Raw genomic sequence first — 23,548 nt, forward strand, 5'->3', positions numbered from 1 at the left:
ATTGAGTTACTGACTGACTTGCCTGTATAATAGACTGTAAACTGGACCTGTAAACCAAATAAACCCTTTCCTCCCCCAAGAACTAAGTGAACTCAGTGAGTCTAGAAGCATACTGTGAAGTGGAGAAGATGAAACAAAAAGAGGCAGGGGCACAGAAGGGGAGGAAATAAGGGGTGGATTTGATCAAATTATATTATATTTATGTATGAAATCTTAAAATAATAAAGGTTGACTAATGAAAGGCTAACAAACCAAAACAGTCAATAACCCTGAGTTTCTCAATATGATTTTGGTCAGTTATGAGCCTAGAGAGAAGAGAAGCAACTGCAACATGATATCCCCCTAGTACCTATAAATTAAATGAGTGCTACTTAAACCAAGAAAACAGCTTTATTTTAAAAAAAAAAGCTGTACAGTAAAGTACTAGAAAGGTAACAGTGTGCTGATTTTTTCAAAAGTAAGCATTATTACAAAATTAAGATTCAAAACAGGAGTGGAAAACAACAAACACATGACAATAAGAATGTTGACACCAGTTCTTAAAATATTTTGTATTCCTTCAAAAGAAATCATTTCAGAGTCTCTAACATTCACTCAAATATAACCTAATCCCTTTATCACTAAGGGCAAGTATAACTACTGAAATCAGTGAACTCAATGAAAATATTGTGAAATAGAAGGCTACTTGGTTTACCATGTTTCAAGAGAAATTCAGATGTAACTAAAGACACAATGACTTATCTGCCAAGTGGCTTTGAAACATAAATCAGTCAAATCAGTCTCCAAGACTTCTAAACACTGAGCCATTGCTGAATGAGGAGAGCTTCTATGTTTTCAATGGGTTTACTTTCAAAAGTCAATTTATTGTAAAAATGTGCAAAAGCCAAAGTTTGCTCATATAGTACTGGCATTCTGTACACATATATTACAAGCATTACAGCCTTCCAGAGCCAGGGTGGCAGAGGCCCCTCCTCCCCAGGGAATCTATATCCAAGGAGGCTCAGACAGCTCAGCAAAAGTGCTCCTCCTAGTTTGGGGTCACTGGCCCCAACATTCACCATGACATGGCCTATGGTCTCTCTCACAGCTCCCTACAGCAGAAGCAGAACCCTGAAAAAAAACCTGCAAGCCACCTCCCACTGGTACTCTTGATTGCAAAGCCTCCCCAGAGTTCCTAGTTAGCTAGGATCACCCAGCTGGGCCTCAGGACATTAGCTTCTCCCTACTGGGTGAGGAAAAATCAAATGACTCAGACTCAGCACAGACTTTTCCAGCTCTGCCCTTCCACCCCAGGGACAGTAAGGTCCCTAGTCTGAAAAATTTGTATTTTAGTAGAAATGCTTCCAATCTCCCAGAGCACTTCCTGTTCCTCTTCCAAGGCACAGGGTCCTGTGTGCACATTCCATTACACACTCTATGTCAAGTGTAGCCAACCCATTGCTTCACAGCTGGGAAGTCCTGCAATTAAACATAGGTCACATTCAAACAGTAGCTGTTATCACTGTTTAACACTATTTAAAGCAAAAAGAGACCATGAATTAGAAAGCAATTGGGTTATCAAGAGTAGGTTTTGGAGGAAGGAAAGAGACTGTGAACATGATGTAGTTATAATATCAAAGAATTATTTTTAAAAAGATGAAACATACATTATAGTCATGTGTTCCAGAGACTAGGGATTTGTATGAGAACACACCAAGGATTACTCACATATTTTCTCTCTGACTGAAATCTTTTTTTTTGTTTCGTTTTGTTTTGTTTTTTGAGAAGGGTTTCTCTTTGTAGCTTTTGGAACCTGTCCTGGAACTTATTTTGTAGATCAGGCTGGCCTCAAACTCAAAAAGATTTATCTGCCTCTGCCTTCCGAGTGCTGGGATTAAAGGCATGCGCCACCACTGCCCAGCCCAGATTGAACATCTTAAATGAGGAAAATAACAGTCCTGTTAGGCAGGGTCACACCATTTTATCCAGATCATCTGTATTCGCTGAACTAGTGTTACTACAGTTATTTGGCTTCATTATAGGTTCAGACTTTTATCTAGATTCTTGATTGCCCTGATCTGTGGACCCCAAAAAACAGCCAGTCAGGACATTTACGGATCATCTAAAATTGATTACCTGATTCTACATTGCTAATCTCAACTACTGCCAAAAGAAGAAACCCCTTTCCTTCTCACTGACCAGTCAAGGCCCTGCCTGGAAGGGTTGCAGGAGTTTCTTCCCAGCCCTGGGCAGCAGAGGCAGGAGTAGGTGTGTTCAAATCAATTCTCAACTACATAGCTCAAAGCAAGCATGGGCTACAGGAGATATTGCTCTAAACATAACAAAATAAATCAGTAGCACTTCAGAAAAATGACATTCTAAATGACTGAGAAACACTGGAGAATAAAAATAAAAAAACAGGAATGCATTTAAAGAACATGAAATTTCAAAAACTATACCAATTGAGTTTTTACAATGATAAAAGTAATTTATTTCTAAGATAAAACATGTAGCTATATTGATTTAAATGAAGATTACACCCTTCCCTAGTAGAGGGAATGCCTTTAATAAGAGACTGATTGTCCTGCCCATAAACACGCGTTGGCTGCTGATATCTGTAACCTGACATGACAGTCAATAGCCTGTTTCTCAAACCTCTGAGCTGACTTAACTGTGTCAAACAAGACTAAATATATTTGAGTAGTAGAGTTCCCTAATTGGAAAAATGATTTATTTTTAAATCAGTAGGGCTTTTGTCCATATGAGTTTGAAGGTGCAAACAAAGTAAAAAATGGACATTATCATGCTAGACAAGATTGTTGATATTGTCAGATTTTTTCTTGTTCAGAATAAATAATCTTTTTTAACTGAATAAAAGTGTGTTGGCTAAAAATTTTACCAAATTTTTTATCATCATATTCCCTCTGGTATTAGTGTTTCAGATCCTCAAAGATTACTGTGATATTAACAGATTGGTTGCAAACTAAAAATTTACTCTTGTAAAAGGCTATCACGAAATGCAAAACATTACCACACTGACTACAATTACAGGGTTTCTTTGTAGTATGATTTTTTTCTCGTGATTTAGAAGATTTTTGATACATGCAAAGGCTTTACCACATTGAGTATATTCATGGGGTTTCTCTGCAGGATGATTTTTTCTCATGATTTAGAAGACTTCTGATACATGCGAGGGTTTTACCACATTGAGTACATTCATAGGACTTCTCTACAGTATGTGTTCTTGTACGTGCATGAAGATTATTGAGTTGTGAAAAGTCTTTACCACATTGATTACATCCATAGTGTTTCTCTCCAGTATGTAATCTTTTATGTTTTTGGAGAGTACTCTGATGTGCAAAGGCTTTACCACATTGGTTACATTCATAGGGTTTCTCTCCAGTATGTGTTCTCTCATGCATTTGAAGATGACTGTGTTGTGAAAAGGCTTTACCACATTGATTACATTCATAGGGTTTCTCTCCAGTATGTGTTCTTTTATGCATTTGAAGATTAGTGAGTTGTGAAAAGGCTTTACCACATTGAGGACATTCAAAGGGCTTCTCTCCAGTATGTGTTCTTTTATGCATTTGAAGAGGACTTTGTTCAGCAAAGGCTTTACCACATTGAGTACATTCATAGGGTTTCTCTCCAGTATGTCTTCTTTTATGTATACGGAGATTACTGTAAAATGCAAAGGCATTACCACACTGATTACATTCATATGGTTTCTCTCCAGTATGCGTTCTTTTATGTGCTTGGAGATGACCATGACTTGCAAAGGCTTTACCACATTGACTACATTCATAGGGTTTCTCTCCAGTATGTGTTCTTTTATGTCTTTGGAGATGACCATGACTTACAAAGGCTTTACCACATTGGTTACATTCATAGGGTTTCTCTCCAGTATGTGTTCTTTTATGCATTTGAAGAAGACTCTGTTCAGCAAAGGCTTTACCACATTGATTACATTCATAGGGTTTTTCTCCAGTATGTCTTCTTTTATGGATTTGAAAATTACTGTAAAATGCAAAGGCTTTACCACATTGAGTACATTCATAGGGTTTCTCTCCAGTATGTGTTCTTTTATGGATTTGTAGATAACTGTGATATGCAAAGGCTTTACCACATTGATTACATTCATAGGGTTTCTCTCCAGTATGTGTTCTTTTATGCATTTCAAGATTATTGATTTGGGCAAAGGCTTTACCACATTGACTACATTCATACGGTTTGTCTCCAGTATGCAATCTTTTATGTTTTTGGAGAGTACAGCGATATGCAAAGGCTTTACCACATTGATTACATTCATAGGGTTTCTCTCCAGTATGTGTTCTTTTATGTATTTTGAGACTACTGTGACTTGCAAAGGCTTTCCCACATTGGTTACATTCATAGGGTTTCTCTCCAGTATGTGTTCCTTTATGTATTTGGAGACTACTATGACTTGCAAAGGCTTTACCACCTTGATTATATTCAAATGGTTCCTCTCCATTATGTGTTCTTTTATGTATTCGGAGATGACCATGACTTGCAAAGGCTTTACCATACTGATTACATTCATAGTGTTTCTTTCCAATATGAGTTCCTTTATGTATTTTTAGAGTACTCTGATGTGCAACGGCTTCACCATATTGAATAACTTCATGGGGTTTCTCTCCAGTATAATTTCTTTTGTGTCTGCAAGGATAATAGGTACATATAAAAGCTTTACCACACTTAATGCATTCATAACTCTTCCTATAGTATGAGTCATTCTACATTTGCAAAGTGAACCAAGATGAACAGAAATATTTACCCATTCCTAGTACTCATAGGGCTTTTCTGCAATGTGAAGTTGTTGATGTATTACCAGTGAAGCTCAAAAACCAATTATTTGTAAACCTGAATCACATTCAACAAATCTACTCAAAGTGCAGACTACTACATATCTTCTAATTGAGACAGAGAGAAAAAGATACATTTTTTCCCATATCCCTATGCCCATATAGCCTATATCCAGAGTGACATATGGTAAATCTATTAAGCAAAGAATAACAAACAAAAGGTTTCCACACTGTATTCACAGTTTGACTATCTGTTCCTCATAGACATGTGTATAGGAATTAAGGTTTCTCCACAAAAATTGCCCCTTGACTCTTGGCTCTAACTTCCCCCTCCCTAAACTTAGCAAAGTCACAAGTATATGAATAACAACAGCTTTACTATGGATTATTTGATTAGTAGAAAGCTTTAGATATATACTTATCACCTATTCAATGTAGTATACCTTTTGCAATACCTGACTGTTATGAAACTAAATGGATTGGCAGTTCTACAGCATAGTTTTCATGGGCCTATGATTCAAATGGTGATATCTGTTAAGGCATTGTTTCCTTGTCTTCTCTCTTAAAAGAATGCCTTACAAACATAATTCACCTACCTGGTCTTAAGGTATATGGTTTTGTGAGAATTGAATAATCAACTATGCACTTTAAGCTGAGCTTATTTATATCATTGCTTTTCTTTACAACTTCCAGGACATATTAAAATTTCTTGAGAGGCACATTTGTATCAGCTTGTACATGAAAATTACCTTCTGTGTCTTCTAGAACTTTCACAATGTTCTTCAATGTTATGGTCTTCCCAACTGTAGCCTAAAATATAGTACCAGAAAAATGTATGGTATATTAATTGAGTGACTATCGTCAGTGAATCTTAGAACCATGTCTAATTTATTCAGCTCATCAATAACTAAGGAACAGTTGTCCCCTTATTTTAATATGTGAAGGAAAATTCAGTCTTACCTATAGTAGCGAGGTTCCAGTAGGTCTCCAGCATCACATCTTTATAGAGATTCTTCTGAGAAGGATCCAGCAAAGCCCATTCTTCTTGAGTAAAGTTCACATGCACATCATCATAGGTCACTGCATTCTGAAAGATCCCATACATGTGTACAACAAAAAGCATGATACTGACAACATTGTAAATGTATACTTCTTTGACAATATAGTCATATAATTCTGGTGTTTCCCACACTTAATCCATGACATGGACATTATAGTATCATCACAAAGGCACTTTAGAAGGAAACTGAATAGGAGGTTTACCTGTCATTTCTGCACCCTTTGAATGGGATATCACATTGCAAAAGAAATGACTATTAGCAGACAGAGAGACAAGCAAACAGATCAGCAGTACTGAGTACACATCGGAGAAATTGTGTTAACAATTACTAACTACAAAAAAAGAAAAATAGCAGGCAAGCTGGGTGTATTGGGTCATGCCTTTAATCCCAGTGCTCAGAAGGCAGAGAGTGATTCTTCTGAATTGAATGTCACTCTAGTCTATGCAATCAGTTCCAGGGCAGCAAGACCCTGTCTCCTCTGCAAAAATCAATCAAACAAACAAAAAAATTAGAAAGAACTCAGAAGTTTTTACTGAAGTTCCTACAAAGAGTTATGTATTCCCTCTAGTTCTGTATTCATCTTCCAGAAACCTGAAGTGCCCCAGTTTAACTCTAGCATTAATAAGATCTTATTAAAAATGAGTGTTTAAAGTTACAGATAGACAGATGAAAACATTAGCAATGCAAATATTGATCATAAATAATTAACATAAGGCAGGAAAGATGGCTCAGTTTGCTGGTCTTGCATATAGGTAGGCTGAATTGCCATTATGTACATGGGGGATCACAACTACCCATTATTCCAAGTTCAGGGGTCCATTTTTTGACTACTGTGAGCACCAGGCACATATGTGGTGCATATCCATGCATATAGGCAAAATGCCCATATTTATTTTGAAAAATTCAAAACACAACAGGCAGGAAGAATGTCACACATCTGCAATCCAATTACTCAGAAGGCTCAGGCAGTATTAATGTCATGAATACATGCCATCCTGGGAAAGAGAATGATATCCTCTGCCAAATTTCAAAATTCAAGATATAGGTGAAGTTCAGCACAACAGCACATGCTTAACATGTACAAAAACGTACATTCCAGGCCTATCACCCAATAATATAAAAACAAAGAAAGCCAGAAATGTTGTCCCACCTTTAATCCCAGCACTTGGTAGCCACAGTCAGGTAGATCTCTGAGTTAGGGGCCATCCTGGTCTACAGAGCCACTTTCAGGACAGCCAGGGATACACAGACAAACCTTGTCTTAAAAAACAACAAAATTAAAATAATAAAAACTGCAGGCTAGCAAAACAGCTTAGCATTGAATAGCAATTGTTTCTATTATATTTTATATGATTTAGGGATAGAGTCTATAATGATGGTGAAGGTATAACCACAGGAGATGGAAGCCAGCTGATCATTTTCAACCACAACATAGTAATGTTTCAACTACAATACCTACCGAGGAGGTTCTTCATTCAATCAACTACATTCTGAACCAGGTCACTATAGGCTCATGGCCGTCCATGAAGAAAGTGCATATAGTCACTTCAATAATCCTAAACAGCCCCTACACTATTCAAATGTCCAAAGTCCTTCTGACACTCAAGACAATCTCTTGATTGTGACATCTTGTGAAATCAGAAAACAAATCATATCTTTCCAACATACAATGGCACGCAATAGCCATTCTCATTCCAAAAGAGAGGAATGGGTACATAATGAGGGAAGATTGGGCCAAGACAAGACAAACCCAGCAGGGCAACCATCAAATCCTATAGCTCTGTGTCAGACAGATAGGACTTCAGTTTCAAAGGGCTTAGAAGGCCCTATTCCTGCAACTTCTCATACATCTCTCTCTCTGGCTCCTTCCACTCTCTATACATAGCTCTCCGTGATAGATATTTTATAGCTTAGGCATCACAACATTTTATGGTCTCAAAATAAAACCTAGGGTTCATCCTCATAGCATCATGCAATAAATTCTCAGTCTCCTCACTGAGACTCTTGACTCTGCCAAACAAACTGCCTGTAACTGTGCTGAACTGAAACCACAGACTAAGAATCCATGATGTCAAATCTTTCTCATTTCCAGAAACAGTACAACATCAATGATATCCCCAACTTTGGTTTCCAAGCTGTGATTGGGCCAGAATTGCAGCATGTTTTGTATGAAGTTGCTTACTGGAACTAAGAATCACTTTGCCTACTCCTTCCATTAATTGAGGGCACAGAAGGATGGATTCTTACCCTTAGGGTACCCTGCTAGGCATCCAATGTAGAGGGAAGGACTGCTGTGAAATGGTCTTTCTGTATACTGTGAATATGTGTTGCTACCACTGGTTAATAAAGAAGCTGCTTTGGGCCTATGGCAAGACAGGCCATAGACAGGTGGGAAACCCAAGAGAGACAGATACAAGGAGAAGAAAGGCAGAGTCAGGGGAAATGCTGAGAGCCAGCAGGGAAGCAAGATGTAATGGAATACAGGTAAAGTCACGAGACACGTGGAAATACACAGATGAACAGATATGGGTTAATTTAAGATGTAAGAGCTAACTAGCAAGAAGCCTAAGCCATACACCCAACAGTTTGTAATTAATACTAAGCCTCTGAATGATTACTTTGTAAATGGCTGTGGGACCACGGGGCCAGGCAAGATAGAGAAAAGCTCTCTGTCTACAAAGGACTTCCTCTTTAATGGTGATAATCTCCCTGAAAATTTCTGCCTCTGTTTCAGCACTTGACTGCCATCTGAAACTACCTAGTGCTGTTTCTCTGTACAACCCCATAGAATTTTTATTTACTTCTGCCCCACTTGCTTTTTTTCACTGTAGTCCTGAATGAGTCATCAGTAATAGCCATCCAAGAGATTCAATGTTCCAGCTCAGTAATCAGCCCATTATTTTTTAATTCCACCTTCCTCAATTTCTTGGGACATGAGTAAAATAAGAAAGGTTTGGGGCCAAAATATCATACAAATGACCTCTAGCCTAATTTACCACGAATTCTGCTTCCCGTTGAAATCCTAATACCTGGACCCCTACTGTCTGTCATTACTCTCAACACTCCCATCTTCCAGTTCCTACAAGAGCAATTTATTAAGCTCTGTGTAGAGCTTATTGTAGCTAGAGTTTTCCTGCCTGGCCCACAGTCAGGACAAATCTCTCTCAACCGCCAGTCCCACAGCCACTCAGACCCAACCAAGCAAACACAGAGACTTATATTGCTTACAAACTGTACGGCCATACCAGGCTTCTTGCTAACTGTTCTTACAGCTTAAATTAATCCATTTCCATTAATCTATACCTTGCCACATGGTTCGTGGCTTACCGGCAACTTCACATGCTGTTTCTCATCATGGCAGCTGGCAGTGTCTCTCCCACTCAGCCTTTCACTTCCCAACTTTATTCTCCTCCTTGTCCCGCCTATACTTCCTGCCTAGCCAATGGCCAATCAGTGTTTTATTTACCAACCAATCAGAGCAACACATTTGCCATACAGAACATCCCACTGCACTTCCCCCTTTCTTTTTTTAAAAAAGGAAGGTTTTAACCTTAACAAAGTAAAATTACATATAATTTGGGAATTTGGGCGTAGCTTCTCTTACTACTTCCTGCTGGAGGGGGGCGCTGTATCTTATGGGGACACAAAGAAAATTTTAGAATTATGGAATAGTCCATGAGGGTGTATCGTCTGAGCCAGTTGCCTTGAAACCATTCTGGATGTTGGATCATCTGGGCCATGGTGTCATTGGAGACCTTTCAGGGGGTCTTGGCTGGTCAAACCTGATGTATCTTAATCTGGAACAAATCCATAGCCTCTGGCTTTCTGTGGGAACAAAAGCAGAGTCTCCTTTCCAAAGCAACATATCCTTATATCCAAATTTTGAAGTCATGGTATCTTTAAAATATACATATTGGTTTAACTCAACATCTTTTATGATCAAATGTTTTTCTGCAGTTAAAAATCCCAAAGACAACACAATCCAGATTCTCTGTGTAATATCCATTTTTACGTGGCTTATTTTTTATACTACCTTTACTGTCTCTTTAAAGACTTTATTTTTTAAGACTATGTATTTGTTTCTATAACTCTATATATCACCTTTTTTGTCTCTTTCAAGCCTACGTATCTTTTACACACATTGTAAACTATTACATCTGAATCTGTCTTATTGTGAATCTACTGCCTTAAACTGTAGCAGCTGTGGCTGCTGGCTCCGCCCACCTCAGCTTCCCAACATGGCGGTGGTTTACTGCCAGCTCTGGGAGCTATCGTGGGTCTATGCTTTTAGCCAAGCAGCGTGTAGCCCAGAAACCTCTTTTTTTTTGTTTTGTACTAGAAAAGGCTAAATCCACCATGCAGCTTAATGTGCCACTTGCAGAGGCCTCATTCCTGCCATACTGCAGGTTGAGCGTGCACACTAGGAACCCACCAGTAGCTCAAACTGGCAGCTGCTGCTCATTTGAGAGAGACAATTAGGAAGCTGTTTTTAGCTCCGTTTTAGAATCTTTTCTCAGGTTTTAGGTGGAAACTCTTGCCACCATGTTGGACGCCATTTGTAGCTAGAGTTTTCCTGCCTGGCCCACAGTCAGGACAAATCTCTCTCAACCGCCAGTCCCACAGCCACTCAGACCCAACCAAGCAAACACAGAGACTTATATTGCTTACAAACTGTATGGCCATACCAGGCTTCTTGCTAACTGTTCTTACAGCTTAAATTAATCCATTTCCATTAATCTATACCTTGTCACATGGTTCGTGGCTTACCGGCATCTTCACATGCTGTTTCTCATCATGGCAGCTGGCAGTGTCTCTCCCACTCAGCCTTTCACTTCCCAGTTTTATTCTCCTCCTTGTCCCGCCTATACTTCCTGCCTAGCCAATGGCCAATCAGTGTTTTATTTACCAACCAATCAGAGCAACACATTTGCCATACAGAACATCCCACAGCAGCTTATGGCTCTTGACATCCAAAGTCTTGATATCTTCCACATTCCTCTAAAAGATAGTATTCCCAGGTTCTGCCCAGCAACAGAGTCACTTTTGGTATACCATTTTTATTCTAACTTGAATCTCTGATGCTGAGATTAAATTCTCTAACCAAAAGCTTCTTAGGTAATAAATAGGTTTATTTGGATGATTATGTCAGATTACAGTCCATCATTGTGGGAGCTTAGGATAGAAACTCAAGCTAGCAAGTGAAGGTAAAAACCACAGGGAAACTTTGTTTCTTGGCTTTCTCTCTTACTTGTTCATTGTTTCATGTCCAACTAGCTCTCTTATCCAGCCCAGGCATACTTTCTTTGGGATATTGCCACCTTCAATGGAAGGTCCTTTGCACATCAATCATCAATCAACACAGTCTCTCACAGACATGGCAACCAGCCATTCTGATGGAGGCACATCCTCAATTGATGTTCCCTCAGAGGACTGTAGGTTCAAATATGTTGACTGCTGGTGCTAACTAGGAAACAGAGACAATCATATACAAGAAGGTTTTAAAAACCAAAACCAATGTATTAACCACATCAATGATTTAAATAGCAAAAATGCAAACATTGATGATAGTAACAACTGGAAAACACAGATAAACCAAGAAATGAGAAGAGGCAAGGCTCTAAGATCAAGAAGAGAAAACTAAAACTGTTTCTCCACAGAAAGTCTCCAAACCAACAAAAACTCAAGGAACTCATAACATAATGTAGTAATCTGTCAAAATACAAAAATAGGTAAAGGTCCATCATATAACACAAAAGGCACCACTGATAAAAGGAGGCACAAAGATAGACCTACAAATTTAACATGGTCCTCTTAAACAAGAACTACAAGATTCTAGCCAAAATCAAAAGCAAGTATCATCCCTTGAACACACCAGCCAAGAAGGCCAGTAGAAAAAGGCAACACTCAGCTAATACATGCTCTAAAAATCCAGAAAGCAAACAGAAACCCAGTAACAAAACTCTTAAATATTTTCTTTAAATGCATTACTGCTCTAATCTCTTATTTGTTTTTATTTTTCAATAGTTGCCAGTCATTAAGAATTTCATTCTAGGGGCTGGAGAGATGGTTCAGTGGTTAAGAGCACTGGCTGCTCTTCCAGAGGACCTGAGTTCAATTCCCAGCAACCACATGGTGTCTCACCATCTGTAATGAGATCTGGCGCCCTCTTCTGGCCTGCAGGCATACATGCAGACAGAACACTGTATACACAATAAATAAATAAATCTTTAAAAAAAAAAAAGAATTTCATTCTAGCTGGGCGGTGGTGGCGTACGCCTTTAATCCCAGCACTCAGGAGGCAGAGCCAGGTGGATCTCTGTGAGTTCGAGGCCGGCCTGGGCTACCAAGTGAGTTCCAGGAAAGGCAAAATAAAATTTAAAAAGTTATACCAATAATTGACTTGTTAAAGGGATAAAAATAATTGGAGCAACATTTAGCTACATTGACTTTGAAAAAGACTAGGTAGGCCTCTCCCTGGTAGAGAGAATACCATTAACAAGAGACTGTATGACTTGTCCCATGTAAAATGTTAGCTGCTGAGTGCTGTAAGTTGACCCAGAGCTATAGCCAATGGCCTGTCTCAAGCCTCTCAGCTGACTTAACTGTGTCAACCAGGATTGCACATATCTGTATAGAAGAGTCCCCTAATCAGAAACCGAATTACTCAATGGTTCAAGCTACCCTCCCTAAATTGCACCAATTCTTTCTGTCTTCATTCACATAGAAGAAATTAATACATACTGGAAAATTACTAGAAAGTCACCCACCCTCACACATCAGGCCCTTCTTTATGATGGAGACACCTGCAGCTCACTGCCTTAAACTTCAGTCTGTGATCTAGCTATTGTCTAGTCTTTTTTTCCCCATCAGTGTATACTACTACAGGTTTTCTTTTAATTGTCACACATAGGACAAAAATTACATTTTAAGATTTAAGCATTATAGTATTGTGAAAAGTGCCAGCAGAGCTGATACTAAAAGATATACAGTGGCTCAGAAATATTGACCTGTGCCTGAACTAGAGAATCTGTGACACTGCTAGAGTCTTTTTGTCTAAAACTCAGCACTCTGCAGGCAACACTGAGATCTAAAGGGAATCAGAATTTATGATTCCTGATTGCAGAGTGCTAGTTAAAAATGTTTATGTAGTCATTGAGTTAGTTTAATTTGCCTGTTTGAGAGAATGCAGGGGCAAAAAGTCGAAGAGGCTATATACTCAGATAGGTTTTGAGTATACAATTTTCTCATCTTCTTGGGCTCTTCAGTAATTTAGGTTATGATTCTTTTAAAATTCCTTATAAGATTACCTCTCAAGATAGATAATAAAGTAATAGATTCTTTCTTTACAACTACAGTTTACAGCCTGTCAATAAAAGGGTTGGCTGAGAAAATATGCTCCTTGCTTACTTACACATGACAGGCTACTTAGATATATTACATGAGAGTTGTTGGGATGACTGTTTTTAATTCACGTCTTTACCTACGGAATGTAACCTTTCTTAGGACTCTTGAATTGCCTGAAAGATTTTGTTGGGGTATATAAGCAGTGAAAAAAAGAGAACAACATGAGAGAACAGCATGAGGAGAAAATATGAGTGAATAAAGAAACCATCAAGAGAGTGCATGAGTGTTTTCAATTCCCTAAAACCCCTCAGATAGAAAAGTCTTAGATTTGCTGATGCTGTGGAATTCCCTTCAAGCCCTGAGTGCTGCCTTGGAGGCTGTCTCTCTGAGGCAGTGTTATATTAGGATCACTCATGCTGTCCCAGGAACATTCCAAGACTTTAGCAATTTCTGAAATCTCAGAAGGCAATGGGGGCCCCATGGAAAGCTCTGTAAAGCATCTGGGCACCAGGAAGTATTTGGAGGGCATTTGGGCTCAAAGAACAGTCTGGAGAGTGGCTTAGAGACTAAAGAATCAGAAGGCAACCCAGTGGCAGGAAGGTCCTTAAGAAGGGTAGGTAGATGCCTGCCTTACTTTCCCTGCATCAGGGTCTCACCTATATGACCATGGCAAGCTGTTCCTGGGCTGTTCCCAGCATCCTGCTACTCCTAACAGCTACAGCAGCAGCACTATGTCCTCTATCTCTCTGGGTTTCATCATCAGGCCTGATTGACTCTAGGGACTAGTCCTAGGGCTGCAAGTGATCAGGCAAGATGACACTGACACTCTTTCAGGTCCACAAATATTAGAGATAGGCAAGACAGGAGCTGAGTTGGTGCATAGGTGAGCTTGTGCAGCCCCACCTCCCTGCCTTCCTGGGCCACGCCTGCCAATCCCTACTAAACACACCCTCTCCCTGAGGCAAACCCAGCAGAAATCACTCAGCTCATCTCCTCACAAGCACAGCAATCTCTAGATGCACCCCCAGGCAAATCCCTCACATGCTCACAAACATTCTCCCCTCTCTGGAAATGCCCTTCCAGACATTCTTTCAGTCTGATTCAGAGGACCTGAGAGTCCTGTGGTGACCTCAGTTTTGAGGAAAGAGGCAGAATGAAGAGTGCTTGGCAGCTAAACTGGAGAGCTGCTCTAGATCAAGGCCAGTGGAGACAGCAGGGCCACCCATCCATAGGGCTCTGGAAGAGGAGACCTGGAACTCCAGAGCAGAAATCATATAGGAGCTGGAAAGCCAAAGCCAAGTTGGCAAGGCAGACAGACCCTGAGCCCTGCAAGAAGATCTCAGATGAAAGGGAAAACATAGCCAGTAGACATATTAACATAGAAGGATTTGGGGAGGATTTAATGAGATCCTATTCCTAGACAAAGTACTATAGGAAATTAATAGTTGGTTATCCAAAACAAAGTGGCCTGCCTTGAAATCATATAAATTGAAGAAATACCAAATGGACTTAGCAGCTCATATTTATTTCATGTGAATGGGCATATAAATATATATGCAATAATAACAAAAGGGAAACAATCAGTTTGAGACAGAGTAAGTGGGGGCATGGAGCAGGCTTTCTTTTAGGCCACCAATCAGCTCTCAAATCATGACATGGAGACTTCCTATTAGTTATGAATGCTCAGTCTTAGCTTAGACATTTTGCTCCAGGGCTTTTTACATTTTTTCCCTTTCTTTCTTCCTTTCTCCTTTCCTTTCTCCCTTCCCTTCTCCTTCCCCTCTCCCTTCCTTCCTTCCTTCCTTCTTTCTTTCTTTCTTTCTTTCTTTCTTTCTTTCTTTCTTTCTTTCTTCTTTCTTTCTTTCTTTCTTTCTTTCTTTCTTTCTTTCTTTCTTTCTTTCTGTCTTACTTTCCTGCTTATGGTAGCTGGCTAGCTGGCTGCTGTCTTGCTTCCAATCCCAAGCATGTTCCTCTTTCTCCCTCATTCTTGCCTTCTTTCTAGATTCCTCCTCCTATTATTCTTTTTGTCAGTCAACCCTGCCTATCCTCCTTCTGCCTAGATATTGACTGTTCACCTTTTGGACCAATCAGGTGCCTTAGGCAGGCAAGGTGAAAAGAGCAACACATCTTTACATAATTAAACAAATGCAGCATTAAAAAAGGACACATTCTTACATTATTCAAGCAATATTCCACAACAGGGGCATGAAGTGATTGGAGAGAGGAAGGTGAAGGGAGTTGCTATGTGTTTATATTTTAAATATTAATCATGAGGAATAGAGGTAAATAGAGAATTCTCAGAAAATAAAATACAAATAGCTGACAAACATTTAAAAGTGTTTAACATTAATACTTAGATATTGGGGAAATGCAAATTACAACTTCTCTCTGAATTTATCTCACCAAAGTCAGAATGCCTAAAATTTTAAAAAATGACAAGTGCTGGCATTGATGTGCAGAAAAAAGAAGCCCATTTCAGTGCTTGAGGGAATCAAAGTGGTGCAACCATTTTAAAAATCAGTATGGAGGTTCCACAAAAGGCTAACTCTAGATATACCATGTGACCCAGCAGTACCACTCCCATATTTATATACAGAAGAAATTTCACATAATATTCCAGAGACATCTGCTAATTCATGTTCATTGTGATTATATTTACAATAGTCAGGAAATGGAAACACCCTATATTTGCATCAACTGATCAATGAATAATGAAAATAAAAAGGGTAATCTTATTTAGATACTGAGAAAAATGAAACTATGGAACTCACAACTAAACAGAAGGAGCTAGAAACAGTTATTTTGAGTAAGGTACTCAGACCAAAGAAGATAAACATCACATGTTTTCAGCCACTGTGGAGGTTGATATTAAATCTTCAGATACGTGTTTCAATTGTAATACTCATACAGTTCATGAAACTGATAAAATGCCATGGGAATGGCTATGGAGAGAAGGGAGATAAAATGCACAGATACAAAGGGAAAAATGGACTAATGAGGGTTAAACTGTAATGGGGGGTGAGATGGAGGTAGGATAAACAAGGGAGAAGGGAAAGAGATAAATAAAACAAATGACTTTTTGAAAAAGTTAAGGAAACTTAATACACTTTTATATCACTAACATACACTCACACACAGAGAGACACAAACACACACATAGAAAGGTGAATAGAGAGGAGAGAGAGAGAGAGAGAGAGAGAGAGAGAGAGAGAAAGAGAGAGAGAGATACAGAATTAAAATGGAGGTACTCTGAAACAGAACAATGCTCCTACTGGACACCAGAGAGAGACAAATAAAAATTCTTTGCCATGTATAAGTTACTTCTTTTGGAGTTTTTGCCAACTAGGTCCTCCAAATCCCTCAAACATCACACTGTATTGCTATTGCTCTTGGTTATCCTCAAGAACTTGAGGAGAAGACCCTACTGATGAAGACATGATTGAGTAATAAAGCATAGCAAAATCAAAGTGGCAAAGAGGCAGAAGCTTTATTGCTGTGGATATTGCTCTGTATGCTGTGAATGTGTTGCTCTGATTGGTTAATAAAGTGCCGATTGGCCAGTAGCCAGGCAGGAAGTATAGGCGGGACAAGCTGAGAAGAGAATTCTGGGAGGAGTCAGGAGTCACCAGCCAGACATAGAGGAAGCAAGATGTGAAGGCAGAACTGAGAAAAGGTACCAAGCCATGTGGCTAAACATAAATAAGAATTATGGGTTAATTTAAGTGTAAGAGCTAGTCAATAGTTAGCCTGAGCTAATGGCCAAGCAGTTTTAATTAATATAAGCAGCCATAGGGCCATGGGAGCTGGGCAGGACCAGGAAAACTTCAGCTACAAATGGCACCCAATGGCTCGAGTTTCCAACTAAAAACTGAGAATACTTAATAAGCAATTCTAAATGGAGCCAAAAACTGGTTCCTGCTTCATGTCTCATGTGGGCAGTGAGACACTGCAACATGCAGTCTTGAACTACAATATGGTGGGTACGTGGCACATGGGTTTGACCTACAGCATGGCTGCAGATTCCTGCCACAGTACACAGAGGCATCTCCAAGATGCACAGTTTGGTGCCTGGTGGATTTAGCCTTTACTAGTTAAAAAAAAAAAAAAAAAAAAAAAAGGAGGTTTTTGCGCTACATGCTGCTGGATGGAGGAATGGACCCACCCAGAGCTGGCGGTAAACTTAGTTCCGCCATGTTGGGAAACAGTTGGGCACAGCCAGCAGCCAAGGCTTCTGCTTCAGTACTAGCCACTGCAGTTTAAAGCAATAGGTTCACAATAAGACAGATTCAGATGGAACAGTTTACAATGTGTGTAAAAATGTACATAGGCTTGGAAGAGAAAGAAAAAGGAATATATACAGTTATATAAAGAAATAGAGTTTTAAAAAATAAAGTCTTTAAAGAGAAAGTAAAAGTAATATTAAAAAAATAAGCCACATAAAGATGGAAATCACATAGAAAGTCTGGATTATATTCTCTGATATTTTTAACTGCAGAAAGACATTTGATTGTGAAGGCTGCTAAGTTAAACCAATATATATATTTTAGAGGTATTTTGACTTGAAAGTTTGGATCTAAGGATATGTTGCTTTGGAAAGGAGGCTCTGTTTTTGTTTCCACAGGAAACAAGAGGCTATGGATTTGTTCCAGATTAAGATACATCAGGTTTGACCAGCCAAGACCCCCTGAAAGGTCTCCGATGACACCATGGCCCAGATGATCCCAACATCCAGAATGGTTTCAAGGCAACTGGCTCAGAGAATACAGCCTCATGGACTACTCCATAATCCTAAAATTTTCTTTGTGTCCTCATAAGAATACAGAGCACTCATCCAGCAGGAAGTAGTATGAGAAGCTACGCCCAAATTCCCAAATATACCAAGCTGGCTTTGAAGATGGAATTGGCTCACTCCTTCTCTAAACCCAAGCATATTGCCAAAGAAAAGGTTGAGAGATTCTTCTGTCCTGTCCCATATCAGAAGAGCCCTCTGGTGTAGGACAGAGGAAAACCAATATTTTTATTTAAAGCAGGTTGATTATAAATGCAATCTCTTTCTAAAGAAGGGGATAGTAGAAATATGATAGTATGAAAGGGTAGATTAATGAACCTACTTTAAAGAGTAACAACTTGTTTAGAAATGTTTTACATTGCTATGGATTTTAGATTATTGATACAAGTGTAAACTTAATTTTGTTATACTGTATACATATTTCTACTCTCATTTGAGGTATTATACATAGATATAATTCAATTAGATAGGTAATCTTCAAACACTTCAAAGACCTACAAAATATGGCAGTTAAAATGTTTTAAAAATTTAGACTTTCTGGACAGTGAGAAATGACTGCTCCTGGCAGCACCAATTTACTTCAGAGAGGAGGATGGGCATCGAAGACACTCTATATGGAGTTAATCTTCTTCTTGCCAAAAATAGCCATGTGGGCAAGAAACTGTTCTTGCCCAGACTGCTTGACAAAATGATGTATCGAATGGACATGCAGGAAGAACATTTAGCTATACTGACTTTGAAACAGAGCAGGCACTTCCCTGGTAGAGAGAATGTCCTTAAAAAGACACTGTATGACTTTGTCCCATAGCCACTAAGGGCTGTTAGCTGACACATGGAGTTACAGCCAACAGCCTGTCTCTCAAACCACTGAGCTGACTTAACTGAATCAATCCAGATTGCACATACCTGCATGGGAGATTTTGCTAATTGGAAACTGAATACTTAGTAGCTCAAGCTATCCTCCCTAAACTGTGCATCCACCAATTCTGTTTGTCTTCCTTCACATGGAAGGAATTAATGCATGATGGGAAATTACACAGAAAATCACTCACCCTGTCCCATCAGGTCCTTCTTTGTAATGGAGAGGCCTGCAGCTCACTGCCTTCAACTTCAGTCTGGGATCTAGCTATTGTCTAGTCTGTTTCCCCCTGCACTGTACACAGTACACTGCTCCTCCTCTTCTGTTCTGAAGGGAGAAGCCATGCTCCACACACAAATCCTTTCCCTGTTCTGCAATGGACAGCCTACTATGTGACTCAAACTGGCAAGTTTAGAACTCTGATGTGCTGCAGACCTATAATCCAAGAATTTAGGGTGGTTAGTCAGGAGGCTAGCAAGGGCAATGCCCTGTGGGCAGCAGAAAAGGTTCAAGTACACCTCAATCAATATGGGAGACCTTAACTCAAAACTGCTTTTCAAAAAGGCTGGAGATGCAGCTGTTCAAGAATTATAATACCTTCATAGCACACCAGGACTTGATGTTGGTTGTGACCCTGTAACGGCTCCTTAAGCAGCATGTTGGAGGCCTTTGAAGGTAGGTGGGCCTTTAGGTAGCTTGTAAATCTGGCTTGTCTCATTTGTTATGGGAATGTAGCTTAACAGCTGATTAATCCTGGTGAACAAACATTTACATCTTACCATACTAATTTCTAACAACAGGCATGATTAGCATACTACTTATCTTTGGGGTATTTGGGATGCAGCCCTCCCTCAGCTAAATTCTACTTTGTGTGACTTAATGTCTCCTAAGAACTGGTAAATCCTTATACCATCAATTCTACTTTTCTACATCACAGTTTAGCAGTGGAATGCTACTCTACACAGGAGATAGTGTTTACAAGCTCCACATAGTTAATTCCAGATGGATCCTAAACCTAAATGTTAAATGTTAAAAGTACAGAACTTCTGGAAGATACTAGAGAGGCCAGTGCTCTCTGAGTTTGGCAAATCTGGTGATGTCTCTCTCTCCACATGTGACAATATAAGCACTATAGGCACCAGCATTTCACAGTGATGTTAACAACAAGGATATTTCTAAGCACAGTTCCACTCCCAATGCTCTGCACAAACACAGCCCAGGGAGAGAAGTTATTCAGAGGCTGCCAGCCTGGCCCAGGGAGATGCGAGGACTAAACAGGACCGTGATGGACCAGGCAGGACCAGGTAGGAACTTGCCAAACTGCTCTAAGGTAGTAAAATAGAAATGCCTCAGAGTAGCTAGGGATAAGAAACTTTTTTATCTGAGGGCAATTAAGAATAAGTCTCTGTCTAACTGACTGGTAAAATAAGGAAGCATACATGCTTTCTCTTTTACTTCATCTTAAAAATGGTCTCTGACTCTTTCTGTCTCCACACAGTTACAAATCTCCACATTGCTACACTCTGTACATACAGCTACATATCTTTCTTATGGCCATACACTTCTATACACAGTTACATCTATTTTCACATGTCTGCACATCTTTCTTTTACATACATTACTCTTCTACTTTTCTTTTTTATGTAGTGTCTTCTTCCTTGCCTCCACACAGTTATAATTCTCCACACAGCCATAGCTATACATCTCATATACATAGCTCTCTCACCATGTAATACCTTACACCACTCCTACACACTCTCATACAGCTCTTTACACAGTTTCTATATGTAGCGGCAACTCTTTCACACACTCACTCACACACACACACATGCTTCTTCTATATCATTCACTCACTCTTAGCTCACTCACTCTCTCATTAATTCATTCTCTCATCCTCTCTAGGCTTCTTCATCTCTCACTCAGCATACATACACTTTACTCACATTCTGCACAGCTTCATCCCTACAATGATGCTGTTCCTTCCTTAGCCAAACTCTGGACAATTATTTGTTACATTTTTCAGGGCCCAACCTATTCTCATAACACATGAAGTCACACAGTTTTTCTCAGGCTAGTAGGGACACAAAGACCGGCCAATGAGAGTATACACTTGGCCTTGCACTTAACTTTTTCCCAGACGGAGAACGACATTGAAATTCAGGACTAAACAGTAACAGTAGGAGGTAGAGCAGAAAGAGAAGGACTGCAAAGAACTATGTCTCAATGTAAACAGCCTAGCCTTGATTTAGCAATAAACAACACCTGGGAATTAGTCTTTGTGTATTTTCTACAGGGGCAGTTTAGTCTGATTGAATCTGTTCTCAAGTCTAAAATTAGCCGTCTTTGAGAATGAAAATATTGTTACTTTCCTGTGTCAGTAAAGAGGAATATTCTGGTATTACTTCTATACATCAGAATTATACAGCTTAAACAGAAATCAACTTCCCGACCATCCACAACTGTAAGTGTGCCCAAAGACGTAAAACACACTACCAAAGGGCTGCGCAAAAACCCTCCACAGCTGTTCTTATTAGGGAGGTAAGGTGGTGGCACATGAGGAAGTTACAGACAGAAAACAACCAGTCAGTTACAGCCAGTGACCCCACTGCTTTACCTAATGGGGACACCCCGTGAATTTTATTTAGTGGGGCTCCATCATGGACTTTCCCTAGTGGGACTCCCCAACAAAGAGTTATACATCTGGTGGGTCCACCTGTAAAACGCGCGCTGTCACCTGCTGTATATTCCCACAGCCTCCTGCAAACAAGGATATTTCTAAGCTCAGTTCCACTCCCAATGCTCTGCACAGACACGGCCCAAGGAGTGAAGTTATTCAGAGGCTGCCAGCCTGGCCCAGGGAGTTGCAAGGACCACTTAGGACCACTTAGGACCAGTAAGGACCAGGCAGGACCGGGCAGGAACACGCCACGCGGAACTCTGTGTCTGGCCATTGGCTCCCACCCAGGCAGGGGAGGACGCACCAAAACGACTCCCGTGCCTCAGCAGGCCGCTCCACCTAGTCTAAGGACAGCGGCCCCTCACTCACCACGACCAGCCACTCCTCCCCGCCAGGGGGCAGCGGTCCCTCGCCTCACCAAGACCAGCCACTCCTCCCCGCTTGGGGGCAGCGGCCCCTCACTCACCATGGCCGGCCAATCCTCTTTTCCTGGGGACAGCAGCCCCTCGCTCGTCTTGGCCCACCATTCTTCCCTATCTGTGGAGAGCAACCACTCGCTCACCATGGTGGGGCTACCGAGCTGACCCAGCTCTCCACACAATCGAGCCCAAGGTGCAGCGCAAACCGCAACTTCCGACTTCCTCACAAGAGCTGAGCCTGTAAGCCTGGCTCCCGGAAGAACCCTCCCATCTGACTGGCAGGTCCGCTGGAAGCTCTGATTGGCTAGTGAGGCCTGAGTGACAGGACCAGGTGAGCAGAAGGGACACAGCACAGCGGTTCCCAGCCTTGGCATCCAATCTAAGGACAGACCTATTCCAGACTGACTGGAGATTTGTGCCAAATTCAACAGCAAGTCTCTTGTTAATGTGAATCAGTGGGTCCAGTTTTAAAAGGAAGTACACAAATTCAAAAGGAGGCTAGTCAGACAATGTTGCACCAGAGGCACTCAGAGTAACTCAAAAACATTATAAACAAAATCTACAGTGGATACATGGAGACTGATAACCACAGCCTCTTGTGTGGAAAGTGTTGGGTTCTCAGAATCTGAAGCAATACCTTTCCAAAGACCCTGGCCCCAGACCACTACCAACTCTCCCAAGCATATTCCCATATCAGAGATGGAGCTCTGTTTTTGCTCTGTACAGCAGGGCCTTAGAGAAACCGCTCAAAGCCTAGGCAGATTGTCAAACTCGTAGAGACCTAGTTTCAAATATCTTCTAGAAGTTATGCATCTTGCTTTTGACATGTATGTGTAAGATCCATTTGTAGTTAATTTGTGGAGGTTGTAAATGTGTGTCATGTACTGGGTAGCACTCCACTACTAAGCTGTGATATAGAAGAGTACAACGGGTGATAAAAAGGATTGACCAATGCTTAGGAGATAGTAATTCACACAAAGTAGAATTTAGCTAAGGGAGGGCTGCCTCTGAAATACCCCAAAGATAAGTAGTATGTTAACCAGGGCTGTTAGAGATTTGGATGCTAGGATGTAAATGAGTCTTCACACCTTTTATGTATACTGTTATTGGTCACATGTCTGTAGTTAAAAACAGTGAGTGCAATGCTTATCCATGGAGGATAGAGAGACACTCTGTGTAAAGATCTCTCTATAGTAAGCTGGGGCATCGTAGTTTTAAGAAAGATTTCTTAGTTGTGTTATACTGGATGCTGTAACATCAATTCCATGATGTTTTGTTTAGTTTTTGCTGTTTCTTAGTATTGACTATATACTGGAATTAAAATCCATAAGCATGGTTATAGCAGTGATGCCATATATTATATGAAGAGTGTCGTGTGTTTTCTCTAAGGTTTAGTTTAACAGATTGTACCTAGGAAATATTAATTTATTACATTGTCTTAAACACAGTTTGTATTCAGCATTCTTTTTTTAGTTGTTGTTGCTCGGCACTGTCTTAAGACAAACAACTAGCACCTTCCTAGGATCAGCTGTGCCTGCTTACAAAGGATGCCCACCACCAGGTTTGCTGACTTTTGATATTCCATCATGGAAGG

The 23,548-nt window shown here is 40.2% G+C and overlaps 1 protein-coding gene and 1 long non-coding RNA gene across 2 annotated transcripts; both read right to left on the reverse strand.

Moving 5' to 3' along the window:
• Positions 1-3,208: 3,208 nt before the first annotated feature.
• On the reverse strand, positions 3,209-4,387 carry LOC128108179 (zinc finger protein 844-like; the record flags this gene model as incomplete). Its single annotated transcript, XM_052734397.1, is given in 1 exon segment — positions 3,209-4,387. A coding segment is annotated over 1 exon segment (1,179 nt), but the record flags the coding sequence as incomplete, so codon positions are not given.
• A 1,511-nt stretch (positions 4,388-5,898) lies between these two features.
• LOC128108178 (uncharacterized) lies at positions 5,899-22,116 on the reverse strand. Its single transcript, XR_008217355.1, has 3 exons — positions 22,002-22,116; positions 7,017-7,126; positions 5,899-6,344 (listed from the first exon to the last, which is right to left on the reverse strand). It is a non-coding gene; the product is annotated as an uncharacterized LOC128108178 (long non-coding RNA).
• Between the last annotated feature and the right edge of the window lie 1,432 nt (positions 22,117-23,548).

The sequence above is a fragment of the Peromyscus californicus genome, unplaced genomic scaffold (genome assembly GCF_007827085.1).
Source record: "Peromyscus californicus insignis strain IS unplaced genomic scaffold, ASM782708v3 Scaffold_139__1_contigs__length_107683, whole genome shotgun sequence".
NCBI lineage: Eukaryota > Metazoa > Chordata > Mammalia > Rodentia > Cricetidae > Peromyscus > Peromyscus californicus.